At 40.8% G+C, this 21412-nt stretch overlaps 1 protein-coding gene across 1 annotated transcript; it reads left to right on the top strand.

Moving 5' to 3' along the window:
* The first annotated feature begins 4869 nt into the window (after nt 1-4869).
* On the top strand, nt 4870-19452 carry GSTA4 (glutathione S-transferase alpha 4). The gene is made up of 7 exons (XM_040473764.1): nt 4870-4999; nt 5990-6098; nt 10315-10366; nt 11632-11764; nt 12641-12782; nt 15153-15284; nt 18845-19452. Exons 2-7 carry the CDS (start codon nt 6012-6014, stop codon nt 18965-18967), a joined length of 669 nt encoding a protein of 222 aa, XP_040329698.1. The 5' UTR covers nt 4870-4999; nt 5990-6011; the 3' UTR covers nt 18968-19452.
* The last annotated feature ends 1960 nt before the right edge of the window (nt 19453-21412 follow it).

The following is a 21412-nucleotide window of genomic DNA, read 5'->3' as shown; positions in this document are numbered from 1 at the left end:
CTGAGAGTGAAGGGATGGAAAAAGACATTTCAAGTGAATGGTAACAACAATAAACGACAAAAATCAGAGGTAGCTACACTTGTATCAGACAAAATGGACCTTGAACTAAAAATGGTAAAAAGAGAAAAAAGGTCATTATATAATACTAAAGGGGTCAATACATCAAGAAGATATAACAAATGTAAATATTTATGCACCCAGCATAGGAACACCTAAATATATAAGGCAAAAACTAATGTTGCAGGATTCTTTACCACAATACCCTGGATTCATTGTCTTGCCACTCCAAAGAATGAAGAGGTGGACACAAAATGAGCAGCAGGCAAAAGTTTATTAGAGTATAAATTAGAAAGTAAGAATAGTAGGAAAGTTCTCTTTACAGAGAGGGGACACTAGAAAGTGAATGCCTGCTGACAATAAGCTAGGGTCCTTGTTTTAGAAGGTTCTGGTCGTGCCCCACCCCCCCATCCCTCCCCCTTGTTCCTTCTCAGGTTCCACCCTTATTGACCTTATAGTTCTAGGTGCTGGGTTGTCCATTCCTGATTGGCTCATTTCCATTGGTGGTCTATGCCATACTTAGGTCTTTTGTCAAATTCCTGAGGGAAACCTGAGGGGAAGTAGGTGGGGTCTGTTACATTCAAAAGAGGAACCTTATACCTGAGGGGGTTTGCTGTGGTCAGACACTCCCAGCATTGTTCCAAAATAGGTTTTTTTCCCCACCCAGGGACCTCAGGCCCTATCCTTTCCCTCTCTACCTATTTTATCCTATCTTTTCCTATCACTAACAAAGGTAAAAAGAGAAATAAACAGTATACAATAATAGTTGGGGACTTTAATACACCACTCTTAACAATGAGTAGATTGTACAGACAGAGAATCAATAAGGAAACAGTGGATTTGAATACTACTATAGACCAAATAGTCATATACAGAATGTTCTATCCAACAACAGCAGAATACACATTCTTCTCAAGTGCACATGGAACATTTTCTAGGATAGACCATATGTGAGGCCACCAAACAAGAAGTCTTAGCAAATTTAAGCAGACTGAAATCACACCAAGTATCTTCTCTGACCACAGTGACATGAAACTAGAAACCAACAACAAGAGCAAAACTGGAAAATTCAAGAACACATGAAAAATAAACAACACTCTCCTGAACAACTAATGGATCAAAGGAGAAATTAAAGGAGAGATAAAAAAGATTCTTGAGACAAATGCAAATGAAAACCAGCATACTAGAACCTGTGGGATGCAGTATTAATGGTTCTAAGAGGGGAGTTCACAGCAATTAATGCCCATATTAAGATGCAAGAAAATCCCTAACAACTTAACTTTATGCCATCAGGAACTAGAAAAAGAAGAGCAAAAGCAAACTGAGCCCAAAGTTAGCAGAAGAAAGGAGATAATAAAGAGTAGGGCAGAAATAAATGAAATAAAATAAAAAACGATAGAAAATATTAACCAAACTAGGAGTTGGTTGTTTGAAAAGATGAACAAAATTGACAAACTACCTTGCTGTCAGGACAGGGTCTTGGTATCAGTCATTTACAGCTAAGGCTGAATGTAAGCCAATTGTTTCCCTCCTCCTGGAGTGTTTTACATATAAACCTTCTCTTAAACTGAAATTTAAAGCTCTATTATTTTAAAGCTCAGGGATTTTTGTTGAGGCACTTTTTTTAACCTACAACTGAGTGGGTGGGCAAAGGGTTGAGGGCTGAGGATTTCCCTGGGCACTGAAAACAAATCAGGTAGGTAGATTCTACTATCTACCACCACACTATCTACTATGTTTAAGACTATCCCAGAATGAGAGTGACTCCAAGGGTCTCTAAGAATAGAACAATTTCGGAGGCTTCCAAGTAATAAAATGACTTAAAGTCACCTGTCGTAGAGTGGCAGAATTACTATAACAGGACTCTTTATTTCTCCACCAGCCTGTGTCATCATAGTCTTATGATACTGCTTTAGTTTCTCATTCAGGCAAATAAGACTGTTAGGATACTGTTATCCCTATTGTATTAGGTTGGACTTTCGAAGTTGTCATTTTGTAGGTTAGAAAAAAAAACCCCATTAAACTATCAGCACTTTAGTATGTTTCAACTCATTAGAAATAAGGAAATGGAGGTAAATGTTTGGTCTATCAACAAAGTTGAATAATACTTGTCCTGTCTAGTTCAGTTAAAGTGAATTCTTACAGAAAGATGCGTTAAAAAAATGAATAAAGAATGATTATTTTCAGCAGGGTTGGAAAATATGACTTCCTACCTATGTTAAACTGAGTCATGTCTGTGTTAGGTCAGAATTAGAAAGGTGAAATTGAACATACACTATTAGTCTTATTTGTGAGTGACTATTCTGACTCTTCTGGTGCTCAGCTGTTCTTGACTTGCTTATCTTCTTTATATACTTTTTCTGGATAAGCTCATCCTTTTGCTGCCAGCTGGACCCATCTCAGTCCTCTTGTCTGAGTCTTTGCTGGCTGATTCAAGTGTCTAATGGACATTTTCAGTTGAATGGCTTAGAGAAATGAAAGACAAATCACCTCATTATTTTCCCCGAGCCTTGTCCTCCTCCACTCTTTATGGAGCAGAAATCAAAGCATTGTTCATTCATTCATTCAATCATTTTTCCAATACATATTCTCTAAACACTTACTCTGGGCTAAGCATTATTCTAGAAGCAGGAAATCCAAAAATGTATTTTTTAAAACTATGAAAATCCCTAACCTCATATAATTTGCACTCTATTAAGTCTACAAGTAGATAATAAAATATGTAAACAAAATACATGGTATGTTAGATGACAATAAATGTTATGAAAAATAGAGGAGGATGGAAAAGGAAATGTGTGTGCTTGGGCGGAGGGTGGGGGGATGCATCATTCTAGACTTTTTCTCTTCCTTCCCCTACTCCTTGTTATGATAGGAAAAAATAGGATAAAATAGGCAGAGAGGGAAAGGATTAGGGCCTGAGATCCCTGGGTGGGGAAAGACATATTTTGGAACAATGCTGGGAGTGTCAGACCACAGCAAACCCCCTCAGGCTTAAGGTTCCTCTTAAGAATGTAACAGACCCCACCTACTTCCCCTCAGGTTTCCCCTCGGGATTTGACAAAAGACCTAAGTCTACAATGAAAACAACCCAATCGGGAATGGACAACCCAGCACCTAGAGATACCCAGCCAATAAGGGTAGAACCTGAGAAGGAACAGGGGGAAGAGATGGGGGCAGGGAGGGCACTACCAGAACCTTATAAAATAAGGATCCTTGCCTATAGTTGGTGGGCATTCATTTTCTAATGTCCCCTCTCTATAAAGAGAGCTTTCCTACTTTCTTGCTTTCTGATTGTATACGCTAATAAACTTTTGCCTGCTGCTCATTTTGTGTCCTCCTCTTCATTCTTTGAAGTGGTGAAACAACAAATCCTGGGTTTTGAGGTAAAAAAAAAAAAAAAAAATCCTGCAACACTGTGACTTGATTGTTAAGTCTGTTATCTTACACCTCAATATTGCACCCTTTTCTTAACCATAGTCTTCAAATGAATGGTACTACTTTCATACACACAGATATTTAGTAGGTTTCTCTCTACTTTGCACTGTCCCAATTTACTCTCCACGCTCCTGACAGAGAAATCTATTAAAAATAAAATCTGTATTATTTGTGGTGGTTGTTCAGTGCCACAGGCCTCTCCAGGCAGGTACTTTCAAGAACCCCTCATGGGGGAAACCGATAATCAACATCTATAGTCGGAGAAATAGCTGAAATAGTTTTGAAGTCCTTTTGAAGGCATATATTTTAAACTGAGATCCAAGTGAATTCTGCCTTCTACTCTGTAATATAGCCTTGATGACTTTACTATGTTGTTTTAGTTTTAACTTATTTACCAGCCAAATCACTTTTTTAGCCACAGTGACACGTCTACCCCAATGTTCTCCTTCCTCCCATCCAGGAAGGTGCTCTGTGTAGCCTGTGACTTAGAGTTTCTGAAGTGAATGGTAAAGCTCGAGATGATAGTTGGGGTCAAGAAAGAAAGGGGGGAAAACACATATATGTATTTAGTATATATACACAAAATGAAATGAGAGAATTTAAGTTCTGTTTAACAATACATGGGTTCTGTTTAATAATAGTATGTTTATGTAATGCCTTTTGTTCTCTTGTAGGGTACTTTGCTTATTTTAAAAGCCTTCAAATATTAGCTATACCTATTATATGAATTTACAAGACGTTGCCCTTATTAAAAGTTTGTAGTTGCTATTTATTAAAGTATTTGGTAGGGGTTGTCGTCTCAAAAGAAAGGCAGACTGCCACGTGCAGCGCCTCATTTGGATGTGTCTGGAGTCTTGGAAGCTTGACTACCCTACGTTCTCCTACAAATGGACCTTGAGAGCTTGTTTGGAGGTTCTAGCAGGGGAGCGCAGCTACTCGTATACCCTTGACCGAAGAACGGTCCTCCTCTATCGGGGAAGGTCGTCCTCTTCGACCGAGCGCGCAGCTTCGGGAGGGACGCACATGGAGCGGTGAGGGAGGAAGGGGACACCCGCCTAGCCAGCCAGATCAGCCGAATCAACCCTGGCGATCAATGGGGTGACAGATGTCGCAGCCAGATCGCCCTCACATCCGAAGCGCTAGGGGCGCGCACGAGCTATATAAACCTAAAGAGATTTTTAACTTTACGCATAGGCCGAGTCATTCTAATGGTACTGGGCCTCTAAAAGGATTTTTTAACTAAAGTCCTAATCTAACTAACACCTTAAAGTCTACCTAATTCCTCAAAACGCTAAAATTGGCGCTAACTGGCTCGAATTTGGACTATTTTCATATTATCCAGAATGCCTTGCAGATGGGTGGAGCATGCTAAACACTGCCGTCTCTATTGGTGAGACTTCCCAGCCTCGCCCACCGGAGCGCCAGCTCGCGGCCAGCTGGTCCCGCCTCGCTGCAGACAGCTGGCCGAGCGCTTTGTGAGGCTCCGGGTGCTTCTAGCGGACTCCAGGTCTGTCTCCCTCCTGCCGCTCCCACCCGCCCATCCCCTTCGCCCTCCACTGCCTGGCCCCGAGTCTCTTCCTCCACCGTGCGTCCCAACTCTCTCCCAGCACCCATTCAGTCCTTCTCATCTCCCTCCCACCCGTCCTTTGGCGCCTCCGCCTCCTTCTGGGCAGACGTGGCCCTCTTGGCTGGGGCTGGAGTCATTCTTGGCTCAGCGTGCGTATTTTTATTAACCCGCTCTGCGGAATCCGAACCCACTGGTTTCCGTGGAAGGCTAGCTCGTGGTCTAGCTTTGGGCTGAGCGGGGACCGGAGTAGCCCAGTCCTAGTAGACTAGGAGTCTAGTCTCGGGTGGTCGAGTCCGTGGCCTGGGCGCATTCCCGAGGCCCGAGGCTCACCTCCCAGCTGTGGCGGGGGACGTGCGGGACCCGGGGGAAGCTACCGCAGGCTGGAAGACAGACGCACATTTTGCAGACAATAGTAATGCTCGGCCGGCCCATCTCTCAATAGCTGTAATAATCACATATGACGATGCATGTGAAAACATGAATTCTTGCAAGGGTTCCAAAGAGTGCATAATTAATTCTCCGCGGCCCTCCGCACCTTGCCTCACCAGACCGAATTTGAGAAATTTAAGATTTTCAAGGTCAAAGTGTATGATGTTCTGAATCGGTGAAGTACCGTACTGCTGGCTAGGATGTTTTTACAACAAATGGCCCCAGCTTCCCAAGATCCAGAAAAAGAGATCATAAATAGAAATGGTATGGAAGCCAAGTGTTTGTTTCTTTTAATATTTGAAAATGGTGGTATGTTTTCATTGAGTGAGCGAAAACGCAGTCATAAAGGAAAAAAAAAAAAAACGAAAACAAAAAGCAAAACCGACTTCCTTTGCCAAAATCCTGAATATTCATTTAGCCCGTGAGCACCGGGGTTGAAGACTCGAAATAAGAGAAATAAGACTTCTGGTGTGCGAGGAGCTGCGTATTTGTTTTTTTCAGAAACCTTTTCTGAAAGGCCATCATGGCAGCAAAGCCCAAGCTCCACTATCCCAACGGAAGAGGCCGGATGGAGTCCGTAAGATGGGTTTTAGCTGCCGCTGGAGTCGAGGTACCCTCTATGCTGTTTCTTCACAGATTTGTCGTACAACTTTGAGACTTTTGAGGAAAACATAAATGGCGGAGTCCTGTTCTAGCCCTCTCCCCCACCCAACACAGACATGCTTGGTTGAGTCAGAAGATTCCTTGGTTGAGTCAAAAGGGGTTTTTCTTTATAAATGGAATGTGGTTAATGGAAATCTGTTTTACTTTCCACTTTTACTTAATCATTGGCTTCTGATCTACCACCAAGAAGTATTAATAAGGAGAAGAGGAATGAACCTGAAATTTGCCAGTTAACAACTTTTCTTAATTATACAAGCTATAGGTAAATTTCCTCTTCAATGGCTTCTAACTGGCAGCCTTCCTCTGCATATGTGTAGGCTTTGGCCCACAGTGGTTTTGTCTTTTTGTTGTATTCTTTTAGTTTCTTATTCATGGAAATGTTCTAGTGGGTTACAAAGGTTGGGAAACCATTGGCATAAACTTCCCTCACCCATTTTCAATTGTCATTTGCTTTGTGCTAATCTTGTTTCATCCATCTCCTCCATTTGTTTTGTGGGAGTATTGTAGTTTTTATCTCTAAAAGGTAAGGATTTTAATACAATACCATAATATCACCCAACAAAATTAGCAGTTCTTTACTAATATCTTAACAGTCTGATTACCTCAAACAGGTCTTTTTATAGTAAGTTTATTCCAGTCTGGATCTATATCATGCCCACACATCGCATTTGCTTAGGTTTCTTTCAGGATTTTTTAAATCTGTAACAATTTCCTTTGCATTTTTTAAAAATAAACTTTATACTTGGGAATAATTTTAAATTTATAGCAAAGTTATGAAGACAGTGCACAGTGTTCCATAACAGCCACTCAGTCCCTCCTGATGATATCATCTTACATAATCATGTCAAAACTAAGAAATTAACATTGGTGCATGACTAAACTAGACTATTTGAATTTAATTAGTTTTGCCAATAATGTCCTTTACTCTTCCAGGATCCCACATTATACTTAGTCACTACGTTTCCTTAGTCTCAACCTGTGACAGTTTCTCAGTCTGTCTTTTATTTCACGACCTTGACAGTTTTGAAAAGTATTGGTCAGGTGTTTTGTAGAATTCTCCATAGTTTAGGTTTGTTTGAAGTTTTCTCATAATTGGACTGGGGTTTGGGGTTTTGGGGAAGAATAGCACAGAGGACAAGTGCCTTTCTCATTGTATCATATTAGGGCTGATATTAACATGAGTATATCACTGGTGCTGTTAACCTTGGTCATTTGGCTAAGACGGTGTCTGCCAGGTTTCTTCATTGTAAAAGGATTTGTTCCCTTTATTTTTTGGAAACGAGTCATTAAGTTCAGCCCAGGCTTAAAAGGATGGGAATTAAACTCTACCTCCTGGAGGGGGCGACATCTGTGTTTAGAATTCTTACATAAGGGAGATTTGGGTTTTTTCTTGTCCATTTATCTATTCAATCATTTATTTTTATCAGTGTGGACTTTAGTATTTATTTTGTGCTTTGGGTTATAATCCAATAATGTTTTCTTGCTCAAATTGTCCCACTTTGGCCATTAGCTCTTTCACATTGGCTCCTGCGTCACACCTGTGCACATGACTTCATCCTCCCTTTTCTTTTTTTCCCTTTAGCTCTTTCTTACTTTCTGACACTACAAGATGCTTCAGGCTCATCTTGTATTTTCCTTGCCCTGGCCTTAGAAATTGGTATTCTTCCAAGGAGCCCTGGTCCCTTTTATTAGCAAATGGTATTAGCAACCAACAGCTGAGTGCTAAGTGTCTGCATCTGTTTTTAGTGCCATTCATTTGTGGAAGAAACTACCCTGTAGAATTTCCCCCATTCTGGATTTGACTGACTTACCCTCATTTCAACATATTCTTTTATTCTTTATGTTTCCTGTAAACTAGTTAGACCCAGAGATATGATCAAATCCAGGCTCCTTTTTTCCTTTCTATCTCTAAATCTTTTTTTTTTTTTTTTCCTACCAGACTCCATCACAGGGATACTGGGTGCATATTTTTATTATACGACATCAAGGGATGCATGATGTTTGACTGTCTCCTTTTCAGCAACGCCGGCTTGATCAGTGCGTTCCAGTGACGTCAGGCTGGATCCATGCATAAAGTTTCCTCCATCACCTTCTCAACTAGTGGTTTTAGCAGCTATTTTCATCACCATTGTTAGGGATAACAAAATGGTGCCTTTTCTATTTCTGTCTATCATTTTATCTGAATTTATTAACTGTGTTTCTTTTCTGAAGAGTAGTTTTTCACTTAACTATTTAATTACTTTGAACTACAGCTCATATGGGAAGAGTAAGATAAATGCTTGATGTAGTCTCTTAATCGATTTTCAGAATAACTAGGCGTTACTGTAGTAACCTCCAAAGATGATACATGAGGGTTTTGGGGTTTGCGGTTTTGTGTTGTTTGGTTGGTTTTCGTTTTGGTTTCTTTGCATATCATTATAACTCACCATACAGTGTTTTACAGTTTTCTAAGTGAGTTGATATCACTTTTATTTACAAATTCTGACTTCTGACTTCTCTTGAGAAATTTGAAGATCTGATTGATACTGGACCCTCATTTTCAGAGGGCAAGTAATTACTAAGTCTGACTAAGTAAGGAAGGACTGCCACCATAGATGGTCCTTTCTAGTTCATCACAGTCCCCATTATTCCCCCATTGTCTCAGGATATGTTTTCTAATTATGTTAAGAAGATAGTGAAAAAAATTCTTGGTCCTGTGACCTGAACCTGGTTGGCTTATTGATGTCACCTACCTTTTCCCTGCATGCTTCTGAGTTTGCCGTTCTGTCTTATTGAATAGGTTTGCAATAGTTATCTTATTTGTACCTTTAATATAATCTTTTCCCAAATCTTCTCTCTTTCCAATCCTCATTCTACCTCATGCCTCCTACTCTCCTATGTATGAGTCAAGATTCTTGGTGACAGCAGTAGAAAACCAACCCTAAGTAAGTTCTACAAAAAAGAAAGTGGGTCACATAACCTACCTCCCCTAGACCAGTCGCAGTGGGCAGGCAGGTGAGGTAGAGGAATTAGCCCAGCAGGTCCCGAACCCACCTTCCAGCCAGTGTGGAGGGAAACTGCAAAGAAATGTATAAAGGAGAAACTGACTCGTGAACTCCCACACAACTTGGTAACCAAATTCCATCTAGAAGAATTATCAGAGGAGGGCTACCTAGCTAAAGTCCAATCTCTTAAATAAAGATTTGTCCTTGGAGAATGGAGCTCACACTTTCAGTTGGGAAGTGAAAGTTAGTCTAGGAAAAGAGAGCCAGGTAAGTGGTAAAGACTGCAGAGTGGGAATGGCAGAGGCGGATCCCTCGAACCTGTTCTCAGATGTTGCATGCTCAGGCAAAACAAAAGGAAACAAGTTTTCTGTAGGTTTGAAAGAGTCTCAGCCATTTTTGTTACAGAATACCCTGCGTCCTGGATTTGCCTGATTTTCACCTTGCAGTTAGATCTGGCAGTATTTTTTACAGTGTTATTGTGCCCTTCTCACTGTCACGGCAGGAAGCACACAATGTCTCAGTGTCCCCCAATGGGGAGCTAAGTTTGACCACTTGGTTAGATAGATGGTGTGATCTCCCAATCTTTCCACCACAAAGATGCTTTTTTCTTTGTCATAATTAACTTGTGGGCTGATACTTTAAGGTTGTTTGAATATTCTGTTCCCCGAAAGGCAGTGATTTCAGCATCCATTTTGATCCTTTTCAGAATCAGTTGTTATATTGTAGGTTACAAATTGGTGATTTTCTAATTGTATCATTAGCACTAATTCTTCTGTTAAAAAAAAAAAAAAGCTTTTCCTTCTGCCTTGTTGAATATCATCACTTAAGGACACAAGGATTTTTTTTATTAGAGTGTGTGATGATCCTTAAGTGACATTACCTGTCTGATGCTTGAATTGTCCCTAATTTGGCGAAGGACTCCCCTTCAGGTAGGGTCCTGCCTGCCTTTGCCTTTGCCATATCTCATTGGTCTTTGAGCTCTTCCTTGCTTTCTGATGTATTAGCATCAACCTTTTCTCCCAGGAGTCCAGGTTTCTTTTAGTGATACAGGGAAACCAAGATGTGGGTGCTAAGTGTGCTCCTTCTGCTTCTGAGACAGTTTAACTTGGTATTTTCAGTACTGATCCTGTAATGATATGTGTCTTCATGGGGGATATCTTTTTTTTTTTTTTAATTTAGTTTGATGAAGAGTTCTTAGAAACAAAAGAACAGTTACAGAAGTTGCAGGATGGTGAGTATGGAAGTGAAACAACTGTTTGGTAATGCTGATTTTTCTTTTAAGAACTGATATTTATGTGGAAGGTCAAAGATGCTGCTTACACTGAACTCTCAACAGTATCCTAACACCAGGGGGGGAAATAGCTGAAATTGCTCTTTTCTTAGAGCTAAAGGGAGTGAACCATCAGGTGAACAGCCTTTCTCCATCCCTTTCTCCTCTCTCTGCCCCCCTCTTTTCCCGCTTTTTTTCCTCTCCTTCATACCTTCCTTCTTCATCTTCCCCACCTAGCTCCAAATTATCTGAGCCATCAGTGCCTGCTTGAGTATGCAAACAGAAGGCCTCATTTAAACTGGGCCGCATATTTGCAGTGAATACTAAACAGAAATGAATTCAGTGAAAGGCCCCCCACCTTTAACTCCTGATCAGCCCCACTCCCTCTATGCCCAGGCTCCGTAAGGAATACCTAGTGACTCTGTAAGTAGCCTCCCTCCCAGCCATCAGCAGGGTCTCTAGACCCAACTGAAGGCTGCCTCGAGAGGGACCAACTGTAATGTCACTCTTCCTGTGTGACACTGGCCTCATGTCACTAGGCATGTGTTGAGTAATCATTTTCCCCAGACACTCATGTACCCCCAATTTGACAAAAGCAAGTGGTTGGTTTTTGATCCATGACAGCAGACTTGGTAGTACGTGGTCTGTGGCTGTGGAACAGAAAGCCCGGTGAGTACACAGGAGTCTCAGTCGGTGACGTAGGTTTTATGATCAGATTGTTTAAAGCAGTGCAATTGATAGAACAGTCTACAGTGATGGAAATGTTCTGTTCCCAGTCTGGTGTCATAGCCGCTAGCCATACGTGCCTACTGAGCACTTGCAATGTGTCTAGCATGCTTAAGGAATCGAATTCCAAATTTGTCAAAATTTTGATTAATTTAAGTGTAGGTTTAACTAGACACATGCAGCTACTGACTACTGACTGGGTTGGCCAGTGCAGCTCTGAAGAAATATCTTCCCCACATTCTCTCCCGCCCCTTGTCATGACTGTTGGGCACTTTTGCTGGTGTGAACATGAAAAGGGAAGGTTTTGAACAGGGCTTGTTTTCAGGCTTCTTTGGCAGTTCAGTCTGCTACCCTGCATGAAGTTGATGTCATCTGTCATCAGGGAGCTTTCCACTGTTCCCAAGGCTCTGTCCCCACCGTCCCTTTTCATTCAATAGGGCATGTTCAGGGGTTGGGGGACAGGGAAGAGATCAGTTTTAACTCTGGGCTTCCATTCTCAGGTAACCACCTGCTGTTCCAGCAAGTGCCAATGGTTGAAATTGACGGGATGAAGTTGGTGCAGACCCGCAGCATCCTTCACTACATAGCAGAGAAGCACCACCTGTTTGGCAAGGATCTCAAGGAGAGAACCCTGTACTATGGCCCTCTCAAGTGTTCTCGATTGTCACTTACTGAGACCTCAGCCAATTAGCAGTCTCTACAGCACGCCCCGCCTCCTTTATGTCTTGTATCATTAGAGTAAACCGGGAACAAAAACCAGTTGGAAAATCAGCACAGAGAGTCTGGGCAAAACAATAGAGAAGAATTGAGTTCAGATACTAGATCCTCTATTTGGGGTGTGATTGTTTCAGGTTTCAACATGTTTAAATGCTTTGATATTGCTTTTTACCTTTCTTGCAAATTTAATATCACAGAGTATTAAGAATAGGAGGCTGCTATGACATTCAAGGTCAGGAATACTGTACCTTGATTATAATTTGGATTATATTTTTGAACTCAAAGCCTGATTGTTGTACCTACTAAGATGCGTGATCCAAGGCAAAATGCTGAGTTCCACAGTCCTGCCGAGTATCCTATACAATATATTAATATCATATGCCTGATAATGAAAGTCAATTAATATGGATAATAGAGTCAATGAAATATTGGGTGGAGTGTTTAGCACCACGCCTGGTACATACCAAGCATTCCATAAATGATAGCCACTGTTTTTATAAATGTGAAATTCCACCCACACCAAGCGTGGGTTCTGGAGTAAGGATAGACAATTAGGGTCCCTGGAGAGGGGGATGTCATGGCTATTTGCTTTCTGATCTGTGACAGATTTTTTTGAATTACAGCTAAAATTGGCTTTGCATCTTTGCTCTTTAGCCAGGTATAGATAAATGCTCCCGGGTCCTTAAGTTGCCAGAGCCTTAAGAGAAAAGCACTCTGAATTCTTAGTTGTGGAAGCCGATGAGTTCAAAGAAGGGGAAACTGAGATAACTTTTTTTTTGTTGTTATTTTAAGGATTGACATGTATGTGGAGGGGACGCTAGATCTGCTGGAACTGATTATCATGCATCCTTTCCTAAAACCAGATGATCAACAAAAGGAAGTGGTTAACATGGCCCAGAAGGCTATAATTAGATACTTTCCTGTGTTTGAAAAGGTAGGTGGCAGAGCAACTCACGAACACAGCATGACCAGACTACAAGGGAGCTGTCACTGACGCCTCGCTCTGCGCTGGGCAGTGGAAAGGGGAGCCTGCTGGACTAACCTCGGGGATTCCCGAGAGCTGACAGTAGCTGTCAGAGCAAAGCCAGGGTGTCTTGAAGCCCCTCAGGCTCTACTTGGACCATGTTACTCGGAAGTCTGGAAAAAACATGGGTTCACCACATGTGCGCATTATTGTTCACCGGGTGCCCACCCTGTGTAAGATGCAGAAAAGCAGAAACTGCCTAATTCCTACCTTCTTTCATCCCATGAACATTTGGGGAAGGGCCATTGTATACCAACATCCTACCTGATAGTTTGGTATGATGAGAAGACCATTGTTTTATTTTTCTCCCCTTTGCTCTCTTTGCTTCCTGTTTTGTTATTTTCCTCATCTTGTTAATATATCTGCTTTCCTGGGCTTCAGACTCCTGTTTTTCTCAACTAAGAGCAATTGTTTTAAATGTTTCTGTTAAAAAAAGAAGAGAGTGTAAACGTACGGAATTGGCAAATCTCTGGCCGTCTTTGTAGAATTAGATTTAAGAAGGAGAGGTATTCTCTGGGTTTTTTGGTCAATTGGTTTCATGGTCTCTCACCCACAGGCACTTTGCAAATGTAAAATATGATAATGTAGAAATGTGGTGTGACAAGGGAGGAAGAGGTGCCTTGGTGAGAGGTCACTGCTGGTTCTTAAATTCCTATGGCTCAGACTGAGTCAGCTCCTAATACATATATGAGCTAAACATTTTTAGCTTTATTTTTTTTTTAATTTTTATTGTTTTTTACACATAATGGAACGGAATCCCAGAGAGACTGAACAACATGCCTAATGTGGGGAGCCGGGATTGGGAACCCTGGCCTCTGACTGCAATTCTGGATTCACTGTGCTCTCCCACTCTGGCTCCAGTAGCTATACTTGATTGGGAGTTGTATGTAGAGCCCCTGTCTGACCCCCCCCCCCCCCCCCCCCCCCCACAAACACACCTTGCATGCATTCATACTCACTTATGGGCATCCAAGAGTTCACTACAAAGGAGATCCCCCCTTTTCTTTTTTCTTTTTTTTTTTTTTTAACTTTTATTTATTACTGAGAGACAGAGAGACACAGAGTGTGAGCAGGGGAGAGGTAGAGAGAGGGGGAGTCACAGAATCTGAAGTAGGCTCCGAGCTGTCAGCACCAAGCCCGACGCGGGGCTCAAACTCACAAACCTGGAGATCATGACCTGAGCCGAAGTCGGTTGCCCAACCAACTTAGCCACCTAGGCGCCCCAATCCCTCCCTTTTTTACCACTGTTCCCTGCTTCCTCCTCCTCCTCATCTATCCCTATGAATCTCTGAAGCGACATGTTGCCCTCACAACGGGAGTCAAGATCAGCCCTTGTGCTTTTAGTTTTCTCTGTCTTGGAAGTTGTGACAGGAAGCCTGCTTTATTAAAAAAAATTTTGGGGGCACCTGGGTGGCTTGGTCGGTTAAGCATCTGACTTCGGCTCAGGTCATGATCTCACAGTCCATGAGTTCGAGCCCCGCATCGGGCTCTGTGCTGACAGCTCAGAGCCTGGAGCCTGTTTCAGATTCTGTGTCTCCCTCTCTCTCTGCTCCTCCCCTGCTCATGCTCTGTCTTTCTCTGTCTCAAAAATACATAAACGTTAAAAAAAAATAATTAAAAAAAAAACTTAAAAAAAATTTTTTTTTTCAATGTTTATTTTTGAGAGACAGAGACAGGTTGTGAGCAGGGGAGGGGCAGAGAAAGAGAGAGGGAGAAACAGAATCCAGAGCAGGCTCTAGGCTCCGAGCTGTCAACACAGAGCCTGACGTGGGGATCGAACTCATGAACTGTGAGATCATAACCTGAGCCAAAGTCGGACACTTAAGGGACTAATCTACCCAGGCACCTCGGAAACCTGCTTTTTTTATGGTCATGTCTAGTTGATGACTGCAGGTCCCCATGTTTGTAGAAATACGGAGTCAGCAAGTGAGATTAGAGTCCTTGGAGGGGACCTGTTGCTGACTTACATGACATCCCCCAGCCTCCTGCATCTGTCACCTCTAATCATTTCTGTAGGATACATTTTGGAATAGATGTGTCCTTTTAAAGCACTGGATGCTAAATCTAGAGTTCAGATTTTCTTCCCCTTTTTAGTGTTTGATATAAAGCAGGTATTTAATGGTACTTCTGTGTCTATACCCTTTGTGTGTTCTCTCTCTCTGATATAGGGATCCTCCTCTTGATATTACTTATATGCAGAGATACTGCACTGATTCAATAGTTTCGTCAGTTTCTCTGTGTAAAGAATTGTTAGCAATGCAAAACATTTATATCCTGCAGGTTTTAAGGGATCATGGGCAAAGGTTTCTTGTTGGTAACCAGCTGAGCCTTGCGGACGTGATTCTACTCCAAACCATTTTGGCTCTAGAAGAGAAAATCCCCAATATCCTGTCTGCATTTCCTCACCTCCAGGTAAATAAAACCATGTTTTAGAAGATTGGTTCAGATCTCTTAGACCTTCCTTCCTTCAATGTCTGTTAGTTGGTTGGCTAGGGGTGCATGTGTCCTTTTTTAGATTCTAGTTAGTAAAATGAAATGAAAGTAGAAACTTGAAATGGTTTTTCTGGTTCCCAGATCTTACAAGCTGAAAGATAATGTATCTGTGAAAGCAGTTTTACCTAAGTTTTGTCCCATAACTATGCTCTTGAAAAAAAATCGCATACACGGTTTGCTAACAAACTTGCCTTAGGGGTAATCTTAGGGATGAGGCGTTCCTCATCTGTCCGTGCTGTATATATACTGACAGGAGGGCTTCAGGGTCAACACAAAAAACAGTCTCCTTGTCAGGATGTGGCTCCCGATTTTCAGAAATAGGTGCTCTTGCATTGGAAATGTCCCAGCCTGAGTTCTGAAAACAAGTAAGAGGCTCGCTGAATATCACTCCAGAGAGTTCCCACCATACATTCCCCTTCTTGGAAAATCCAAGGAGAGACTTGTGTGTGTCTCCACTTATTCCTCAGTATTATTCTGGTAAGACTGATCATGGAACTTCAAAGCAGAAAAGGGCTTTAAACAACTAATCTCATCCAGAACCTTTGGTGTAGATACGAGGAAATAGAGACCCAAGGTCAAGAAGTCAGCAGCCAAGATGGCCTAGTTAGTGAGCCTCAGTTCTGTCTAGGACCTTAGCTTTTTATCTCCAGGTCCAGTGGGTTTCCTCTATATGGGGGTTTGGCAAACTGCAGCCTCCGGGTCAAATCAACCCTGCCACCTGTTTGTGTATGGTCCCTGAGCTAAGAATGGTTTTTACATTTTTTTTTTTAAGTTTTATTTATTTTTAAGAAATCTCTACACCCAACATGGGGCTTGAACTCATGACCCCCAGATCAAGAGTCACACTCTCCTCCAACTGAACCAGCCAGATACCCCAATTTTTACATATTTAAGTGGTTGAAAAAAAACATCAGAAGAATAATATTTCATGACACATGAAATTATATAAAGTTTGAATTTCACAAAGCCATGGCTCATTCATGCACACATTGTTTACAGCTGCTTTTGTGCTACCACAAGAGTTCAGTAGTTCTGATAGAGACCATATGGCTTGCAAAACCTAAAATATTTACTAACTGGTCCTTTGTAGGAAAAGGTTGCCAATCCCTTATATACCCAAATGGGCACATATTTGACTAAGTTACCAAAAGTCAAGAGAAATACACTACATCTCCAAAATCTCCAATGCTTCTTAAAAAATGATAATTTTTCCAAGCCTAGGAAATACACTTTGATATACTTATGAGGACAACAACCACTAGTTAAATACATACACCTGGAAAAGAAAAATAGAAGTCTTCAACAAGGCAGTAGCCATTATATTGTTTAGCTGCCTGTTCATTTCCTCTTGTAGACACAGGGGTGAACATTCTTTAACCTGACTTTCATACCAGTAGGTCCCTGAAATAACTCAGGGACCTGTTGGCATTTTCCATCCATGACACTAACGACTTATTTTTAAACCCCAGGTACATCTGTGTAAATGTAATTTTTTGAAACGTGGGTCAAGGTGTTTTTTTTCCATATTGAAGGATAGTTAACACACAATGCCATGTTAGTTTCAACACCGTGACCCAGCAGCTCCACACATCATGCTATGCTCATGACAAGTGTAGCTACCATTTGTCCCCATACAACGCTATTACAGTGTCATAGACTATATTGTCTGTGTTGTACCTTTCATTCCCATGATTTATTAATTCCATAACTAGAAGCATTTATCTCCCACTCCATCCGTTTTGTCTATCCCGCCCCCACCCCACCACCTTCCTTCTGGCAACTGTCAGTTTGTTCTCTATTTATGTGTCTGTTTCTGTTGCTTGTTTCGTTTTTTAGATCCCACATATAAGAAAAATCCTATGATACTTGTCTTTTTCTGACTTATTTCACTGGGCATAATACCTTCTAGATCCATCCATGCTGTCACAAATGGCAGAATTTCATTCTTTTGTATGGCCAAGTAGTGTTCCATTGTGTATATAAATACATATCTTATATATCCACATCTTCCTTATCCATTCATCTATGGGTGGACACTTAGGTTGTTTCCATAATCTGGCTATTATAAATAATAGCACAATAAGCACAGGGGTGCATATATCTTTTCAAATTAGTGTTTTCGTTTTCTTTGCATAAATACTCAGTAGTGGAATTACTGGATTGTATGGTATTTTTATTTTTAATTTTTTGAGGAACCTCCTTACTGTTTTCCATAGCAGCTGCACCTAAATACAATTTTAATCTCTGATGAGATTGGGCATCAATATTAAAACACTTTTTTTTATGTTTATTTTATTTTTTGAGAGAGAGAGAGGGACCAAGCATGAGCAGGGGAGGGACAGAGAGAAAGGGAGACACAGAATCTGAAGCAGGCTCCAGACCTGAGCTAAAGTCAGACACTTAACTGACTGAGTCACCTAGGGACCCCTTGGTATTAAAGGACTTTAGAATCTAACACCAGATCTAAGTTGAAATGAGGATCATTCCTGCATTGATTAAAGGGCATAAAAGTCAGATGTCACAAAAGTTTTATTATATGTGACAAATATGAATCTCAGGTAAATCTTTAAATGATAATCCTATAGAACAAGTTTCCAAATGTTAGTATAGTATTTGAAATTAGATGATATAAAGAGTTAAAATAAGTAATAAAAAGAGAAAATTGTCATTTACATAGCTTTAATTGACATAATTATTAGCTTTTGTTAATAGTGAAATATGTACGTATGTTTCTGTATCTCTGTGTGCATGCTTAAGGCTATGCTTTGTATATTATTGACTTTTAATAAATAGTAACTTTTTGAATAAATGACCTCTGAAAAATTTTATTAGAATAATTATATATGATAGATATACACTTCTTCATATAGTTCAAAATTTTTATTAGATCGAATAGACTTTTCTTCTCAATTACTGAGAATTGGTAAAATTTGACTGTATGAATGTAAAATATGATTTCCATAAATATCTGATATCTGGGGTCTGAACCCCAGGCCGTAAAAAATGCTACTGTCCGTCTCCCATTCATAGCCATAAAGAGGATCCATTTGCTAATAGGAGTAAAACAAGTCCAAGGAAGCTGAATTTCAGTTGTGCCATATGATGACTTTTTTAAATACTTTTATTCAAATGACTCATGCATTTTCTCTGAGTAGAATAGTATATTTAAGGTACTGATTTTTCCTTCCTTTTTTCTCTTTAGGCAAGCATTATAATCCTAATCTAAGTATCTTTTATTTTTCTGTGTCTGAAAAGAATTCACATTTTGGTCTGAGCTGTGAGTTTGCATGAATAAAGCCTGGATAGATCCCAGCCATTGTGGGCAGAGATTGTAAATAGTCACACCAACACTTCTGCTTGGGTTCCTGTAACAAATATGTATTGCAAAAACTTTCATGGGCCATTTTGCACAACTGTATTTTCATAGTAACTTACTACCTTTGCTGTTAACCTTGAATTGTTGTGTTTTCCTTTTTCAGGAGTTCACAGTGAAAATCAGTAATATCCCTACAATTAAGAAATTCCTTGAACCTGGCAGCAAGAAGAAGCCTCCTCCAGATGACATCTACGTGAGAACCGTCTACAACATCTTTATGCCCTAAGACATCACACCCATCTGTGAGTGCGAGCTAGTCCCTAGAGATTGCTGTCTCCACAATAGCATCTTCACTGATGCTGGGCCACTGCGATCCCAGCTCTGTCATGGTGCTATGTCTGATTGTTCTTCAGTTGGGTCTTTCATGTCAAGATCTCTTTTAGAATCAGTGATTTTTTTTTTTTTTTTTGTCCAGTGAATAATTGTTAAGTGACCTTTTTCTGAAAACCTTTTTGAAGAGGCTGACATTTAAGTTAGATCTGATGTGGTTACTCATTTCCTGAATACCAAGGACGGGCAGGACCTCATGTTCTCCTCTGAGCTTCTTTTCTCCTTTCCTTATCCCATTCTAAATGCCCTCCAATCTTTTCCTAATGTTTAGTGTTTGATAACAACAGAATATCTAGTGAATAATTCCTCTCTGCTATAATAAGTCTGTGGTAGTAATGAAGGCAGTCAGTATTAGCCAAAATAAAGAATTTATAAATCATCGCCCTGTTTCCAGAATTTTTTTTTTAATTAAGTTGTTTGGAATTTATAACACACTCTCATGGTTCAAAAATCAAAAGAGCATAAGAGGGTATAGAGTTGGAAGTGTTCTTTTCAGCCCTGCCCCCAAGCTACCCAGTTCTGTTCCCCATAGGTAAACACACTTATCATTTGTATATCCCTCCAGTTGTATTTGATGCATGTATATGAAAATATAAATATATATTATTTATCTTCTTACTACCCAAATGGTTATTTGTAGACTGGTAACTTTTTGCATTTCAAAACTAAAAGTACTGTTTATTAATACTCCTTTATTTTTTTTTTTATTTTTAAGTAAACTTTTTTTTTAAGTTCATTCATTTATTTTGAGAGAGAGAGAGAGAGAGAGAGAGAGCAGGGGAGGGTCAGAGAGAGAGGGAGAGAGAGAATCCCAAGCAGGCCCCAAACTGTCAGCACAGAGCCCAATGAGGGGCTTGAACTCATGAACTGTGAGATCATGACCTGAGCTGAAACCAAGAGTTGGACGCTTAACCAACTGAGCCAGGTGCCCCTATTTTTAAGTAAACTTACTAATTAAAGTATAATACCCACACAAAGGTAAGCATATTGTAATTTTAAAGTGTAATGAATTGTCACAAAGTGAATACTCCAATGTAACCACCATTCAAATCAAGAAATAAAACATCAACACCTCAGAGGCACCCCCCAAATGTCTCTTCTCAATAGTTTTTGTATATATAGTGTAATCATATGATACACATTTTTCTATTTACTTTTTATACTTAATAATTTTTATGCCAAGAACGTATACCCTTGTTAAACCACTGTATTAATACTGCTTTAAACATGTGTTGGTTTATTGCTCAGATACTGAGTACCTATTATGTGCCAGGGAGGGTGTCAGGAGGCAGAATCCCAAAACAGAGCCCCTGCTCTGGAAAAATCCACCACACGGTAAGGGAGATAGACATGTAAACAGCTGAAGTAACTTTGGAAAAGGAAGAGTTGCTGCTTTTAGAGTATCTGATATTTCAAGAATTAAAAAAAAATTTTTTTAACGTTTTTATTTATTTTTGAGACAGAGAGAGACAGAGCATGAACGGGGGAGGGGCAGAGAGAGAGGGAGACACAGAATCGGAAGCAGGCTCCAAGCTCTGAGCCATCAGCCCAGAGCCCGACGCAGGGCTTGAACTCACGGACCGCGAGATCGTGACCTGAGCTGAAGTCAGACACTTAACCGACTGAGCCACCCAGGTGCCCCTGATACTTCAAGAATTAAAAAACTAAGGAAAAGCAAGTTTTTGATGAGAGTCTTAGAGGGGACAAACTCATTTCTTACTGCAGAGGAATTTTTGTCCAGATGTAAAAAGCAAACAGCAGCCATGAGGTGATCATTAATGCCTATCTTAATCAATGCCAGTACCTCAGTGTTTTATTAGAGGAAAATCAAGTACAGCCATCAGGGTGATTATTTGTGTTTTCATGTCCACAGTGTGGGCTTCTGTTATCACTATGATATTTAGAATTGCTGGAGGAGCAATGGCTTGGTGGCAGGCACAGTGCCGGGCAAGCCTGAGGAGTAATGATGGGCTAGGCTGCTGCTTCTGAGGGAGAGGCCCAGGCTCCCTCTAGGCTCCTGAGAGCAAGAGCACAAGCCAGTAAGAGGAAAATGGGGGAGTTTATAGTACAGTATCACCTCACCCAAAGACAGGTCTGCCCTTTGCTTCTGGGAGTTGATCTCTAAGCCCTTGGAATATCATGCCTGGTGGGAACGCCTGTTTGTCTGGAGGAATTGGGCCAGCCAGATCATAACTACATGATTTAGGGTGAGACCCTTGAACCACACCAACAATAGAGTATAGGGTAGGGTCACATGTCTACTCAACTATGGGGGGGCTGGAGACAGATCAGCCATATGGACAGTCAATCATGACCATATGATAGAGCCCTCATACCCACC

This window comes from Herpailurus yagouaroundi, unplaced genomic scaffold (genome assembly GCF_014898765.1).
Source record: "Herpailurus yagouaroundi ecotype Mexico unplaced genomic scaffold, PumYag 139, whole genome shotgun sequence".
Classification (NCBI taxonomy): domain Eukaryota; kingdom Metazoa; phylum Chordata; class Mammalia; order Carnivora; family Felidae; genus Herpailurus; species Herpailurus yagouaroundi.
The sequence above is the reverse complement of the archived record's forward strand: the minus strand, read 5'-3'. Positions and strand labels throughout refer to the sequence as shown.

What these genes read in the sequence shown, in the direction of transcription:
- GSTA4 (XM_040473764.1), top strand. Translation starts at nt 6,012, where the DNA reads ATGGCAGCAAAGCCCAAGCTCCACTATCCCAACGGAAGAGGCCGGATG. An exon ending in TAGCTGCCGCTGGAGTCGAG is followed by an intron (nt 6,099 to 10,314) that starts GTACCCTCTATG and finishes TTTTTAATTTAG; the next exon opens with TTTGATGAAGAGTTCTTAGA. An exon ending in ACTTTCCTGTGTTTGAAAAG is followed by an intron (nt 12,783 to 15,152) that starts GTAGGTGGCAGA and finishes TATATCCTGCAG; the next exon opens with GTTTTAAGGGATCATGGGCA.